General features: G+C 38.9%; 1 protein-coding gene across 2 annotated transcripts in view; it reads right to left on the bottom strand.

Moving 5' to 3' along the window:
- Window positions 1-16,674, bottom strand: part of ESYT2 (extended synaptotagmin 2) — an 87,392-nt gene that overhangs the window by 38,209 nt on the left and 32,509 nt on the right. For both annotated transcript variants that reach the window (XM_086614634.1, XM_086614633.1), the window contains exons 4-6: window positions 15,831-15,907; window positions 7,195-7,267; window positions 6,303-6,392 (exon numbers count right to left, since the gene is read on the bottom strand). In XM_086614634.1, coding sequence (XP_086470760.1) covers window positions 6,303-6,392; window positions 7,195-7,267; window positions 15,831-15,907 — 240 coding nt within the window. The remainder of the gene's footprint in view (window positions 1-6,302; window positions 6,393-7,194; window positions 7,268-15,830; window positions 15,908-16,674) is intronic.

Raw genomic sequence — 16,674 nt, forward strand, 5'->3', positions numbered from 1 at the left:
CTTACCACTACAATGCTGAAGTGCTAACATTACTGTAATAATTTAAAAAGCAACATTATCCAGTGTATTTCTCTAGTAAACTCAGCCTCTCAAACAAGGCTTGACTATACAATACCACAGAAAGTAGAAATCACACTGTTTTTTACCATTGCTATAGGAAACACATCATAGCTCTGCACAGGAACTGTGTTTAACAGTACTAAGTTTTTCAGTTCTAACTGTCTAAAGATTTATGTGAGACAATTGCTACCAAGGTAAGTTGTACAGTTTGGGGGTAAGAGTAAGAGCAGGCAAGTTTTTGAGTCAAGGTGACCAGAAGGAGGACCACAAAAATCTAGTGCACCTTGCAATCCTCCAAAGGATCCACCCAGGATACGGCTGGCTTTCTGGGCTGCAAGCGCACATTGCCAGCGCACATTGAGCTTCTCATCAACTAATACCCTCAAGAGGTTAAAAAGTTCTGAAGCAAAGATACCAACAGTCTCATATGTTCTGAAGGCATTTTTGCTCAACTAAAAGCAAATCAAAACAACCTCCTTCTCCATTCTACATCATCATTTTATGTTTTTTTCCAGACATTTCACTAGGACTCATTCTCAGTGTAAGCACTCCTTTTGAGTCTAATTTTCATTAGTACTGATAATTTTGAAAGTCACACCAACCACTGAATTTTCCAAAGGCAGCCAATATTAAATGACACTAAACCAATATTAAATAAATCAAAACTACAGGACAGAACCAATCTGTAAAGTGAGTAGAGGGACAGCAGCTTTCAAGTCAGTAAGTGGAGGGTAAAATTGTGAATGCAAAAATGAGAGCTTTGGAAGAATTGCCCACTTTTCCCAGAAGGCATCCTGTTTTCCAACCATTGTGTTTTTAGAACAATAGTATTGGTATTTTCAAATGTCTGTTTTGTTGTGTTGTTTTTTTTTTTTTAAAAGAGAAATGGGTTGGGTTAGGACATGCCTTCAATATTAAGCATGCCATTAAACAAGCTTTTGAAAATTACCAATTTGCAGTACAGGTATAAGCCATATACATTTCTATAACTGAACCAATTATGTGGTATTTTGTTCTAAAAGTAAAAGAGAAGAATATATGGTAAATATACATAATGTTAACACAATGAGAAGTAATGTGAAAAACCTTACAAATCCTGACTATTTACACAGTTCTAACTTATCTGTAGCAATGAAACTCAGAGGACTACTTTAAACCGTTAGAATGTGCATCTTTTTCTCTGTTCAAATCTCTTACATATTTGGACATATTTTATAAGCTGATGAAACTTTTAGTACATTCCTCAATAATAATGATAAAAACAACAGAGTGTTTTAAAAGTTTCATTTAAAGAACTCTTGCAGCATCAAAAACTTCATGCATTACTCAGAAATACAAGACTCAAACTCATTAAACAAGTATGTTCAAAACTATTAATTTAGGCAGCATTGCCTTATATAGGCATTAGGGCCAGCAAACAGATGATACAGAGCAAGAGGAATTGTTGCCAGTTACTTTAGACTGGAAAATATGAGAACAAAATCTAATGCTAGCTGCCAACTAATTCCTCTTCTCTTCTAACAAAAATATCAAAGAAAAGCTTTCCTTGGCTGCAGCCACTTGCTCTCTAATAAGAGGATAGAATTTGGTTATTGCTATAAAAAGCATTATTTAACATTTTTCTAGGGAAGTTAGAAAAATAAACACCAAGAAGACACACTACAGTGGAGAGAAAAGTCTGCTTGGAAAAAACTAAATATCAATGTAAAACTGTCAAAATTATGCAATATCGTGATTCAAAGATACATTTTTTGAATAATCCACCCTTAAGTTTGCTCAGATCTCGACCACTAGCTTAGTCTGTAAATGAATGGAGGGCAAAACCCACTTTTAATAGTTTGGTAACTGAATGCTTTTGGAGACGGTTTGACTTCTTAATTTTCATAATCCAGTCAACTTCACATCCTTTTTTGTATCACTAAGTCAACCAGACCCCGAATAAAGTAGCATGGGGGTAATTACTCTGGACAAAGTCTTTCCCAAAGTTCAGAAAGCTGCTGACCACAAATGAGAGGTGTTTCGTTTGATGTATTTTCAGTTTACTATCTCAGATGCAAGTTGTCCGAGTTAAGCACTTCACAAATGCATGGCGCTTTGAGCAGATCGGGGACAGAAAGGACTCGGCACAGGTACTGGAGCTAAAAGCTGACTGGAAAGGTATCTGGGAGTACCAAAAAGGAAAGCTTCAGACAACGCTACCAGAGCACAATACTGGGAAACAGAGGAAGTGCCAGGAACTGCTTACGAGCATACCTGCTGCTAGTCTCTCCCTCTTTATTCCCTGCCAGCTTTCCTGCCTCTCCCCTAGAACACAACACAGAAGCAATAGGTGCAGGAGGTACCCCAGAAGAACAGTCCAGACACACCGCATCGGTCATGGCTCCAGCACTGAGTGTGTCAGAAAGGCTTCTGCAGGACTGTACACTGGTTTCTTTCTCAGTGAATACAAAAAAGAACAGAGAGACAACGCGAACCACATCTACAACACAGAGAAAGGTCATTCCTGTAGAAAAAAATATAAGGCGTGTGTGTCCACACAGTTAAACTCTTCTCCCTGCTCCTCTACAAGAGAGTGTTTGCATTTAACTTGTTTGTTGGATGGTCCCTGCAATGAGCTCAGCACTATACTGAGTCTGGAAATTGTTTGGGAGAGCAATAAATAGCAAAATAATATCAGAGTATGCTAACAATTACACAGTGCAGACTACCATAAGACAGTGTTTAATCCTTGTCATGGCCCTGCTTAGTTTGTTAGTAGAAACATGAACATTAACAGATGCCCTATGCTCATACTGCTCAGCCAGAGGGTAAAAAGGAGACAGAACTTAAGCAGACATCTTCTAATGTTTAGACTCACTTCAAAGAAATGTGTGGAAATCCAAATTTGGTTCATCTCGATGTACTTCCCCAACCCTTTCCAAATAAGAGCAATGATGTTTTATCAGTTTTGCAGTAAGTATTTCACATTTACAAAAAACCCTGCTAAATTATCCACAAAACATTTCCAAATTCTTGCATCTAAGATTTATGTCTACGTCCCTCTACACAAGTACACACGGTTTCTCCACACAGATGAACCAAGCCACACACATGACACAAGATACATCGTAAGTTTTTCCTAGGCCATACAAAAACACCTGTACAAACCTATCTTTTAAATGTTAGCAAAAAGTTATCATAGGACAAGAGGCAATGGCTTTAAACTGAAAGAGGGTATTAGCTATACATTATCTTCACTCCAATGGTGGTGAAACACTGGAACAGGTTGCCCAGAGAAGCTGTGGATGCCCCATCCCTGGAAGTGTTCAAGGCCAGGTTGGATGGGGCTTTGAGCAACCTGATCTAGGGGAAGGTGTCCCTGCCCATGGCACGGAGGTTGGAAATAGATGATCTTTAAGGTCCCTTCCAACCCAAACCATTCTATGATTCTATCATAATTGTGTTACGAGAATGCAATTTCATTGAAGAAAATAACAACATACCTTCTAAAGCTGTTGAAGTAAAGAATTCACTCCCATCCCCCAAACCTTGAAAACTAGATCAATATTTTAGGGTCACAGACTGCTGAGGAAACCAAAATGATCAATCTGAGACTGTTTCAAAGTGCCTAAACCCTTATACTTGTAATTTATGATCTAACATAGTCTGAAACTCTTAAATCTTGACATCACAAGTTTTACTGTTTAATCAGAACATACTCGAGAAATGAAAGCTTCCAATGGAAAATACACTTCCAACTAAGAGACGGAAATTATTAATTTCTTTAAAGAAGTCTGCATAGCATAAGAATTTCCATGATGTTCACATTTTCTATGAAGCTGTCTTACTGATACTTATTAAAAGCAGTATCAAACTTCACATCACTGAAACTGCCCTACACACAAATACACATCAAAGAACTTCTGCCAGCAAGTGTGCAATGTGTATTATGTTCTTTTTTTTTTTTTTTACTAAAATACGACTGTTGTATGAACTTTGCAACATCTGTGAACAGTTCTTGATACATCTGTAGATTAAAAAAAAAATTTCCTGGAAGTAGTAAAACCTAGACTAGAATTACTGTCAAATTTTATAAGGTTTAATTCAATTAAAACTGTATAGTATGTCTTACTCATTTTCAGACACTGAAAACTACATTTGCTATCTATCCTTTGTTCTTCTACCAATGTTGCACCAAGTTACCAATAGACATACAGGTGCTTGTCAGCCAATCTTGCCTGCAAGATTCAGACTACAGCTTTTGAAGTGAAACAATCACTCCGAGTTGGAACCATCCGCTATCTATAGTGCCTTTATCATAGCACAAACTTTGATGACATACATCTAGCATTTTAATGTAGAGGAAAGCATTGAACTGAAATTGTGTGACTACACCACCCAGGTTCCCAACTTTCTGTATTAAAAAACTGTATTACTTTCAAACTTTGCACTTACTGTATTTTAAAAAGATTTATGATATTTTTAAATTTAAATTTAAATTCAGCATGAAAAGGAAAGACAGTCATATAAAACACATCTTTTCATTAAAAGTAACTATCAGGTAATTGTGACAGGCAGAATTCAGAAAAGTTTGTGGCTTTAGAAAACTTTCCGTAACTCATTTTCTTCAAGCTACCCAGATGCAGTTGTTTTCTTCATATTCAGTGAGGTAAGAATCATTCTCTTTAATTCTCTTAATTCAAGTGAATTTAAGCGTGTCTGGAATGACTACAAAGTTATTGAATCCTGAAAGAATGCATATCATTTCGGTGCCAGACTCCATGACACAAATTGATATTTGGCTGAGCCAAAAAATTCTCATCTGCTTTCACTGCTGTTTGGGTAGTAAAGAATAGGGAACCTTAGGAGAGATTTCTAAAGTGTATCACAGTTCCACTTAGATAAAGAAATCAGTTACTTCTACAAAGAACACAGTAGAATCCTATACAAATTCTATAATACCTTGAAGTAATTTCAGTTTGTACATAATTATATTATTTAAAATAAAAATCTTTTTTAATTCCTAAGAAGTATTTTGACTCTTATTAAGTCATGGTCAACACTTCTAGGTAATGCCAGTTAGAAAGCCCAGGATCTCACCTTCTACAGGACTCAAGAGGCTGGATACGACCTCGAAGGCCCATCTGTGTGTATGGTTCTGGAAGAGCTATACTTATGTCAATCCTAATGGATGCAGGTACAATCTGTTCTTAAGAGACATCAGTGACAGAGATTCACAGTGTCTCCAGGCAGACTACTGCAGCACTTCAGTACCACTACCATTCAGGCTTTCCCTCACCTCGCCCTGTCAGCCTGAACCTTCCTTGCCGTGACTATTTGTTATCCTATCTGCCACGGATATGCAGAATAGATTGCATGCTTCCTTTCTCTAAGAGCGTTGCATGTTTTTTGAAGAACATATTCTTCTCAGTCTTCTCTAAACTAAACAATTCCCACTCTTTTCATCTGTCCTTGAGGGTCACGTTTATTCTCCTCTCCCTACTTTGGACACTCTTCAACAGGTCACTATCTTTGTTGAAGTGCTGTGCCTAAAACTGAAAGCATCTTGTAGGTTACTTCTTGTTTACACATGCCAGACCTTGTTGGCTTACTTTTGTTTCACTCTTATTCCTGTCCAAATGTGCACTTTGGCCTAGCACATATTCCAACTGAATTACATGGCACCCTCTTCCCCTCCAACTTCTGCTGCTGTCATGATCGTTTTGAATTTCAATTCTGTCTCACTCTGTGCTTCACCCACTCTCATACTTGGGTCAATGGTAAATATAATGGAAATTGCCCACCTGCTATCTAGGATAAATATTTCAATCATTGTAGTGGGTAATCTCAATACGCTCATTCTGATTTTAATTTGCAGTAACACTAGCATGGTTTTCAAAACAACTTTCCACAGATCTTGTCGAATTTTAACTTCGACCATCCTCACTTGCAGACTGTCATGAGAAACAGCAACAAAAGGTTTTTTACAAACAACCTAGATGGCATCTGTTGTCTTATCCACAAGACTTGTAAGAAAAATTTGACAGCTTTGCCAAAACACACTTCATAATTCCAACATAATTATTATTAATCTTGGTTTCTTCTAGCATTACTAACATTTGTCCATTATTCTTCTGGAAAAGTTCAACCAAATGGTGGCGATTTCCCAAATTCTTTCCTTTTCCTGCTTGGTTCTTGCTCCATCACTTTCTGACTACTGTCATAAGCACTCCAAAAAAGTAGAAACAGATAAAAGTACTTACAGGTTTCCTAAGAAAAAAAAGGGATAGCGCTCCAATTAGGGGCATGTCTCCAATTAGTGGTTCCAGGATAACTCTCATAGTGCCATGGATCTGTAGAAGGGGAGGAAAAAAAGGCAATGGAATTTACTTCAGTTCAAATTTTAAATAAAATTTATTCACTGGCTATGCTCACACTTCTAATTCATTAAATTCTTGATTATGGAAGAATTCCATATACAAAGCTTTACATGTAATCCAAATCCAAAAAATTTAACACAGGCGCTAAATAGCTGGGCTTACAAATTCATTACATTTATCTACATGTTGCTGTGTCACGTAAGTGGTAATTTTACTAAAAATACAAAGTAGATCATTTTAACAATGTAAACAAACGTGGCACAAACCAATATAACAGCCACCACAGATATCAGAACAAAAGTAGGTAAATGCTTATAGGTATGTCAGACACACACACACAAAAAGCATACTACTTCTCCTCGTTAGAGATCTGTTTTCAGAGAGTTAAGGAAATTTGACAAACAATATCAGAAGGCAAGGCTACTAATAATAATTGCATCTAACACTGAAATATTAAATAAAACAAAATTTTAAGCTCCACGTTCCCTTTAAAAACTTACACATCACATTAACATTGGTTTGATGTAAACTTATCTCCATCTTTTCCAGTAGGAAATGTTATATGTTTAAAACAGTTCCACATCTGAAAGAAATTTACCCTTTCAGCTAAGTCATGTTACTGAAATTATTATGTAATGCCAGTATTATGCAACTGAGGAAAAAAATAGTAAGCAACAAAACTACTAAATTACTGGTTCTTTCTTATAAACTGTTTTGTCAGAAAAGTAACGATTCAGTGATGACTCAATATCAAAATTAAAAAACTGAATTCCACCTGTATACTTTTCACACCAGCTCTGCAGAAGTATCTCTTGATCTCCAAATCAATTTCACAGTTCCCAACAAAACTAAAACAAAAAAGAAATTATTCATTTCATTTTAATGGACTAAACTGCAATGCTGCAACACACTGTTACTTCTGTTTTGCACTGTCATGACAACTTTGTATCTCAGTCCCTACACAAAAAATGCCTGTCAAAACATTACAACATATAACAAAGTCCACATTGTTAAAAAAATTACATCCCCTTCAAAACATCACCACTGTCATCAAAATCACTCAAATTAATACAGAGGTATGTTATCATCTCCAGAAGCACACATAAGAGAAAACATGCAAGTAGCCTTACTTTTGGGAAATAATGGACAAAGAATCCATACTCCATTTCAGGAAAGCTCTCCATAGGTCTCATTGATAGTACATGTACCTCTCTGTTCATCTAGTACAATCTCTAGTACATTCACTCTCACCTATTAAAATCATGAGAAGCACTAGACAGAGATGGTTATTTTGCTGAAAGTCAAAGTTGCCTGAAATATTCAGAGCCTTGCAAAACCAGTCATATTTCAAAATTCAATAAGCTGGGCATGCTGAGCTAGATGATCCACTAAGCAAAGTCTAAGCCAAAAGCAGTTAAGCCTTTTCTGAAGGGAGGGAGGAGTCAAGAAGCAAATTACAAAATACCATATCAAAAATGATGCAAGTTTTTCCCTGAACAGTTCTTGCATCCCATTTTTGGGAATGTAAGGTCAAGGGCTTGAAATTTTGCAGATGCTGCCCCATATCTCAGAGACAAATCTGTAGAAGATGGTAAAAAAAGCCCCAGCTATTCTGCCCATGCTACAATGCTAAAAGATTATCTACACACAACTCAGATTTTAGCAGCTGCTTTTCTTGAAGGTCCATGCAGATCAACCACGTACCAGCAGAGCTGAGCAGATCTTTTCCAAGAACTGCTGCTGCTGTAAGTCACATTGGGTCTGAAAACAAACTAATTCTGAGATTCAACAAGGAATTTAGGAAGAAAGCTTGAGACTCTGATTTAGCAAGAGAATTGGTCAATGATTCTACAGAATGAGAGCTAAAACCAAAAACCAACAGACTGAATACCAAGCCACTGCTAGGAGAGACAGGCTGGACAAGGAGACTGGCTAAGATGATACAGGTTATAATGAAAGAAGAAAGAAATCCTGAAGAGCTTTCTGAACGGACTGTCCAGTTAAAGAAAATGAAAGCAGGAATGAAGTGGGGAGGAGATAAGGCAGCTTAAAAAAAAGTCAGACAGTGCTGAGAAGGGGAGGGAAATTTGGTTCCTTCTTCACATGAGGTTCCTCAGATCTAGCCTGTACAGTGAAAAAGTGTTCAGCCGCACTTAGGAGTCTGATGGAATCTTATTACAGAAACGCCTAGTAAATTAGGAAGAAAACAGAGTTGCTCTCCTCATGGGGCCATTTTAGGATCAATTCAAGATAAAATAAATTACTCTCACAGCAAGAGCAGAACAGCAGGACCTCTGTCCCCTCCTCCCTGACAACTGGTGACTGCAAGGTACTATCAAAAGAAAACAAAGGTGAGCGTTGTTGCATTCAGGATATCGTTATTCAAAGCATCTGTGGCATCCTGTGCTCTGCGTGTGATGATGCTGTCTACGGGATTTCAAGCAAATGCAAATTATACCAGTCCCTAAAAGAGAAATAAATAGTAGTACTGAGACATTCTTGTAAACATCAAACACTGGAATTTATGTTGAACTATTCAAAAGGTAACACTATGCAGAATCATTTTGGTAGAATAATCATTTTGGTAGAATAATCATTTTGGTAGAATAATCATTTTGGGGAACTGGAAGACAACAATATGACAGGGGTCTATGTGAAAGGAAGGTGACCGTTGCTTTCCCTGGAAAGAACGTAGTGTGACTGTACAGTTTAAAAATAGATACATAATTTTTAATACACAATTTAAAAGATGTAATTTCTATTTTTATCTATCTAACTATATATAGAGATACTAGAGCGATACAGATGTATATATAAAGACACACATGTATAATTGCATAACAACATGACACAGAGAAGCAAGGTCAATTAAAATCTGCAACTGAAACCTCCATCTTGGCACTTTGTAGCATCAGAACCATTTGTGTTATGAAGACTGGGAAGCAATATGCTCATTCGAAAATCTATAACAACATGATGACAAATTGAAGTAAAAATAGTAACAACCTGAATTTGAGAGTAGTAAGTCAACAACTTTTAACCTTATAATAAAGTTAAACATAGTTTTATACCCTAAGATATTTGGGTGAGTCCATTAACAGTCCATGCGGTACAGAATTCCACTGTTACATAATATCCAGCTTGAAGGCTCATTTAATAAGCAAATTCCATACATTCAGATCATAATATCCCCAAAATATTTATGACCCCTGTAATATACAGATCACTAAGCTAGATTACAGTTTAATGAGGACAGTCTTGTAAGAATATAACAGCTGTACTGAATCAGATCAGAATCACAGTAAATTGTATGTGGTCATTGTAGCCCAGAGAAGATACTCAGAAGAAAAACAAACAAACAAAGAATATGAGAAACATATTTCCCAGATTACGATGATCTTTGATTCTGTACTTTGGACTACCTTCTTCATTTTTAGAAAGTCTTTAGACCCCATATTTACATCTGTCTTCTGCCAGTATAATGGTAGTGAGTTTCTCCATTCGAGTATGCCATAAAAAAAAAAAAGCAAACATTTCCATGTGTTTAAATCTGCAGCTTAAAACTTTTAAAATTTTAGTGTGTCTATTTTTTGTGTCATGAGAAAGCTATTAACAAGCATTTCCTCAATCTTTTTTGACTTACTTCATTACAGTTCCCATTTAATTTGACAGTTTATCTTGTTTTCTGTTGATTCATAACCTTTAATTTTCCCCAGGTGTTTACTACATTCATGCACTCTAGCAAATGTAAGATTTCTATTTATTAACAATTTATTTAGACTTTATCCTCATTTGCTCAAGTAGTTAAAATTTTTCATAGATTCATAGATTCATAGATTTCTAGGTTGGAAAAGACCTTAGAGATCATCGAGTCCAACCATCCCTAATCCCCATTAAACCATATCCTCAAGTAGCTCATCCACCCTATTCTTAAACACATCCAGGGATGGGGACTCAACCACTTCCCTGGGCAGCTTATTCCAGTGGCTGACAACCCTTTCAGAGAAGAAATACTTCCTAACATCCAACCTGAATCTCCCCTGACTAAGCTTATGCCCATTTCCTCTTTTCTATCTCCCATCACTAATGTAAAGAGCCCTTCCCCTAACTCCCCACCATCTTTTCTCAAGTATTTATAGGCCGTAATCAGGTCTCCCCTCAGCCTCCTCTTCTCCAGGCTAAACAGCCCCAACTCCCTCAGCCGCTCCTCATAAGTTTTATTTTCCAGCCCCTTGACCAGTTTAGTCGCCCTTCTTTGGACTCGCTCCAGGAGCTCAATATCTCTCTTAAAGCGAGGGGCCCAAAACTGGACACAATATTCCAGGTGCGGCCTCACCAGTGCCGAGTACAGGGGCAGGATCACTTCCCTGCTCCTGCTGGTCACACTATTCTTGATACACGCCAGTATCCCATTGGCCTTTTTGGCCACCTGGGCACACTGCTGGCTCATATCAAGCCGGTAGTCAACCAACACCCCCAGGTCCTTTTCCGCCAGGCAGCTCTCCAGCCACTCCTCCCCGAGCCTATAGCGATGCTTGGGGTTTTTATACCCCAAGTGAAGGACTCTGCACTTGGCGTTATTAAAGCTCATGCCATTGGCCTCAGCCCAACGATCCAGTCTGTTCAAATCCCTCTGAAGGGCCTCCCTACCCTCGAGCAGATCGACACAGCCTCCCAGCTTGGTGTCGTCCGCAAATTTACTGAGGGTACATTCAATCCCCTCATCCAGGTCATTGATAAAGATGTTAAACAGAACTGGACCCAGCACTGAGCCCTGGGGAACCCCACTGGTGACCGGCCTCCAGCCAGATTTAGCCCCATTTACCACCACTCTTTGGGCCCGGCCATCCAGCCAGTTTTTAACCCAAAGGAGGGTGTGCCTATCCAGGCCAGCAGTTACCAGTTTCTCGACCAGAACACTATGAGAAACTGTATCAAAGGCTTTACTGAGGTCCAGGAAAACTACATCCACAGCCCTTCCCTCGTCAACTAGGCGGGTCACCCTGTCATAGAAGGTGATCAGGTTTGATTGGCAAGACCTGCCTTTCATAAACCCATGTTGACTGGGCCTGATCACCCGGTTAACCTGTATGTGCTCATTAATAGCACTCAAGATAACCTGTTCCATGACTTTGCCCATCACCGAGGTCAGACTGACAGGCCTGTAGTTCCCCGGATCCTCCTTCCGCCCTTTTTTGTAAATGGGGGTAACATCCGCCAGCCTCCAGTCCAGAGGAACTTCCCCAGTGAGCCAAGACTGCCCAAAGATAATGGACAGGGGTTTGGCAATGACATCCGCCAGCTCTCTCAGGACTCTCGGGTGGATACCATCAGGCCCCATAGACTTGTGGGCATCCAGCCGAAGGAGCAGATCCTTGACCCGTTCCTCTTGGATCACAGGAGCTTCGATCTGCTCTCCCTCCCTGCACTCAGACACCGAAGTCCAGCTCACCTGGGAACTGCTGACCTTATTATTAAAGACTGAGGCAAAGAAGGCATTAAGGACCTCAGCCTTGTCCTCATCACTAGTGACTAACGTACCCCCTGAGTCCAGTAGGGGCTGGAGGTGATCTTTAGCCCTCCTTTTGTTATTAATATATTTATAGAAAGACTTTTTGTTGTCCCTTACGGAGCAGGCTAGTCTAAGTTCCAATTGGGCTTTTGCCTCCCTGATTATCTCCCTACATGCCCTAACTTCCTCCCTGTATTGATTCCTGGATGCCTGCCCATTCTTCCAAGACTTGTAGACATCCCTTTTTCTTTTGAGATGTTCCCAAATCTCCTTTGTTATCCAAGCTGGTTTTCTACCCCGGCGGCTCGACTTCCGGCACACAGGGACAGCTCGCTCCTGTGCCTCCAGAATTTCCTTTTTGAATAGTAACCATCCCTCCTGCGCCCCCTTACCCTTGAGAGCTGTCTCCCATTGGACTTTGTTAACCAGACTTCTAAACAGCCCAAAGTCAGCTCGCCCAAAGTCCAGCTTGGCCGTTTTAGTGTTCCCCCTCCTAACTTCCCCTAGAATTGAGAATTCTATTATCTCGTGGTCACTAAGCCCCAGGCGTCCTCCAACCTTCACATCTCCCACAAGACCTTCTCTGTTCACAAACAGCAGGTCTAGGGGAGCTCCTTCTCTAGTCGGTTCACTAACCAGTTGTGAGAGGAAGTTGTCCTCCACACTCTGCAGGAACCGCCTAGACTGTTTCCTGACTGCCATGTTATACTTCCAACAGACATCAGGCAGGTTAAAGTCACCCATAAGGACAAGGGCTAGTGAGCGCGAGACTTCCCCCAGTTGTTTAAAGAATAGCTCATCAGTCTCACTGTCCTGATAGGGTGGCCTGTAGCAGATACCCACTACAATATCCGCCTTCATAGGCCCCTCTTTGATTTTCACCCATAGACATTCTACTAGGTCATCCCCAACATTTAACTCTAAACAGTTTAGATCTTCCCTTACATACAGGGCAACCCCACCACCCCTTCTACCTCTCCTATCCCTCCTGAAGAGCTTGTAGCCATCCATGGTAGCACTCCAGTTATACGAGTCATATTTTTATACGAGTCATATTTTTTATACGAGTCATTTTTTATACGAGTCATATTTTCCCCTCACACGTTTTTGTCACCAGAAACTGGACTTTTAAATTGTAACATGAGTTCTGACAATTTTTTTAACATAAAGCTCACAGTAAGTGAGAGAAAGGTAAAGTGTTCCCTTTGCCAACATGGTCCTGAAACTGAATCTTTAAACACACTTTCCAGTGGCTGCTTTGTGGATTAGCTAGTCAAGCTGCTTACAAATGAGAAGTTCTTAATTGGCTCCTGAGCAATGCATAGGACCTGTTTCAAAAGGCTCTGAAAAAGACTCTGAAGCAATGATCTTAATGCACTGGATATACTTGCAGAAACAATACAAAATAAATCAAAACACATTCCTTTTGCAAATAAACTTAAAAGCAAACAAAAAAAAACACCTCAAGGAAAATACAAAAAATACTAAAGAAGTGTTTTGGAGACACAATGAAACTACTTAAATGTACTGTATGGAGGGTCTCAAGTAAATGCATACACCCGGTCACAAACAACTGACAGTAGAAAAAGCTAAAGGAAGTCACAATGGTGAAACAGCAGATAAGAGGAGATTATTAAAAGAATGAATGTACTTAAAGGAAATTAAAAATATAAATAAAATAAAAACTTTCCTTCCCTCACCCCTGCCACACCCCCTTCCCCAGGGCTTGCCTTCGTACAGCTATTCTTACAAGTGCTTAGAGAGATTGTTTCCTTCTCAACTGTATTTAGGGAATGAAGGGTTTATAGAAAGCTCCGAACTTTAAACTTAAAAATAAATTAAAATTAGAACAAAGTTAACTGGAGATTAAAATCTACAGGGATAAATACTCTGAAGGACAGACTTTTCCCCAGCAGTAAGACTGTTCTTTATAATCTTGCAAAACTGAACTAACGTTGATTCCCTAAGAAATAGTTTAGGGTTGGTATCTGTACATACATCTGTGCCAAGAACATTTATTGCAGAGACTCTTATCAAACAGCAATAACTGATACTGGGGTGCCATCTTTCTTAAACCTGCATAAGTAAAACCCTTTGAAAAAGAGCCCTTTCCCGGTAAGAAGGTGTCCAGGACAAGTCTTAAATCTGAAATGGGACTTTCTTTGATGATGGTTTTGTCTCAGTTTTAATTGCTAGAAGCTGTGATAGTCACTCCACAGCGCTCGTTTCCATTTTCTTCCCGGAAGCCTATGCCATTGGCAGTAGGGACAGGCTGTTTGGATAAACAGGCACCCAGCTGACTCAGCACTTTTATTGTTATTTAAACCATTTCAAGGAATTTATTTCAGTCTTTTAGACTGGATTCTACTCCAGCTGTTATCACTTCTCCATGTAGGTTGCTATGTAATGCAATGAGACATATGGGTAGACTTCCTTCAGGTCTACATAACAGAACATTATTCCTGAAATTTTTGTACAAACTTATTGTCCTTTTTACGCTTATCTGTCCCAACCTACTTTATGAAGATGAGCAGGAGAAAAAAAAAAACATAAAAAAGAAACACCAGATTTACCCTCTCCTCCTGTGTGAATAACTCTGCTTTAAAAGGAAGAAGTGGCCTCAGCAGACTTGGCCCCTCAAATGCCTCAAAAATAGCTTCTCAAAAACAATTTCTTCACACTGTGTCCATAGTAGTCAAACAAGTCTGTTTTCCTGAGGACTTAAGTCTGAAGCGGTGAGGCTGTTCTCACAGCTGCTATCAAAAGTGGCAATGAAGAGAAAACTGAAGGAAATTGGATGCTAACAGCATCCATCCAGTGAAACAAGCTCTCAAGAGACAGTCCTGCTGTATTCTGTCCAGCAACACCAATCCCTGATTTGGATAGCTGTCCTTTTCCCACAGAAACAAAGTGATTCAATTCAATAAAGATTGAGCCTTGCTCATAGATGTAGCCCTCACCTTCCTCTGAAACCCAGGAAAGGATGCAGCAGCATCTTTTTACCACTCTGGGGTCCAGCTTTGGCAAAGAAGCACAGCCTTCAATGCAGCCGAGATTTAGATAAATAATTCAAAACTAAGAATAACCAAGTTCAAACTTTGGAAGTGACTCTGAAAAAGAAAAGCTGAGAGGCTTGATCATCCTTCTGGTCACTGCTAGAGCAGCAGCAAGAAACCTAGAAGGCTGCTCTTTGCTTGATCGTCAGTGACTGACAAATCTGGCTTTTCCACAAGCTACAAACAGACAAAAGCAGCCACTGTAACACATATGGTCAAATATAAAAACATTGCTGGGTTCACTGACTGAACTTTCAAAAAACTCTGTAAATGCAGGTTGTATTGAGAAAGATTTCGGCAAATGTTCGGTAGATCTATTAATAAATCTGTATAAAAGAGGTCACGATGAAAGGGCAAAGAAACCTGAAGCAGCGGAGCACAGTCGCTCCGGCATTATACAATACATAGATTTACTTCAGTTGGTGGTATCAGCACAAGTACTTCAGTAGTTCTCATTCTCTTTTTCTAATAGGGTATTTATAAAAAAATCTAAGTAACTGAGAAAAGTAAAAAAACCCCATCCTAAATTTATTCTAAATTTTAAACTAGGCTGAACTTCAGGGCAAAGTTTTAATACATTAGAAAAAAAAATGCAAAGACAGTGCTTTAGCTTTGGAAAGTATTTTTTTATTACAATGCAATCACACGGAGCTGATATACTATTTTGCTCAGATAAATTCTGTTTACAGCACGTAGTTCCTTCCTCTGTTCATACACAACTAGAACTAACTACATTTGTGTAAGGAAGCAACTCTTCTCCTTTCAGGCTAATGTAAATGCCAAATCAAACAAAGCACATATTATAAAGCATGGGCATCATCATAATAAGATAATAAAGTTTACCTGATTTGAAGATCCAAAATGATCTGCCTTTTGTCCACATTTTCAGTGTACACTTTTACACCATTTATCCTCAGTGGCTGAAACAATGAAGCAAGTAAAAGTTGGATCCTTCTACTGAACTATACCATATTAAATTCTTAACTTCAAAATAAAGGTGAATATATGCACATTCATGCCTGAAGTTAAGAATTTACTACAAGCATTATTAAAAGGTGTAAAGCAAAGATATCAATTTAACTGAAAATGTTATCTCAAGGGCAAAAATTATCTTGCTAGGATCCATTCAACCAACCAGGTTAAACCTTGACAACAATCATTCTGGCAATTACCCTGGGCTTAGAACACTAGATTTCAACATTTACCAAAGATTTAATATCAAGCTTTCCCTCTCCACCGAATAAACATTTCATTTTTCTGTACTAGACAGAGACCAGAAAAAGCATTCTTTTCTGTGGAACTAAAACAAGCTAAATTTAATTCACAAAAATGTAATTGCTTTAAGTGGAATTTAGTTGGAATGGCTGGAAAGTAATCCATAATCCTCACAAAAAATTGTGTTAACCAATCTTTGGTCTCTCTCTAGACCGCTGTGTTTGTGCTCTCCCTCTCCCATACAGAAACAACACATATCAAACATTGCCAAGATTCAAATGTTCATCAAATACTAGGTGGGAGAGGATGACCAATGACCTTACTTACCAGCACCTCGCGTCACATTTTTGTAGAATCACAGAATGGTTTGGGTTGGAAGCGACCTTAAAGATCATCTAGTTCCACTCCCCTGCCATGGGCAGGGACTCTTCCACTAGATCAGGTCGCTCAAAGCCTCATCCAACCTGGCCTT

This window comes from Tauraco erythrolophus, chromosome 7 (assembly GCF_009769465.1).
Source record: "Tauraco erythrolophus isolate bTauEry1 chromosome 7, bTauEry1.pri, whole genome shotgun sequence".
In the NCBI taxonomy this organism is placed as follows: Eukaryota; Metazoa; Chordata; class Aves; order Musophagiformes; family Musophagidae; genus Tauraco; species Tauraco erythrolophus.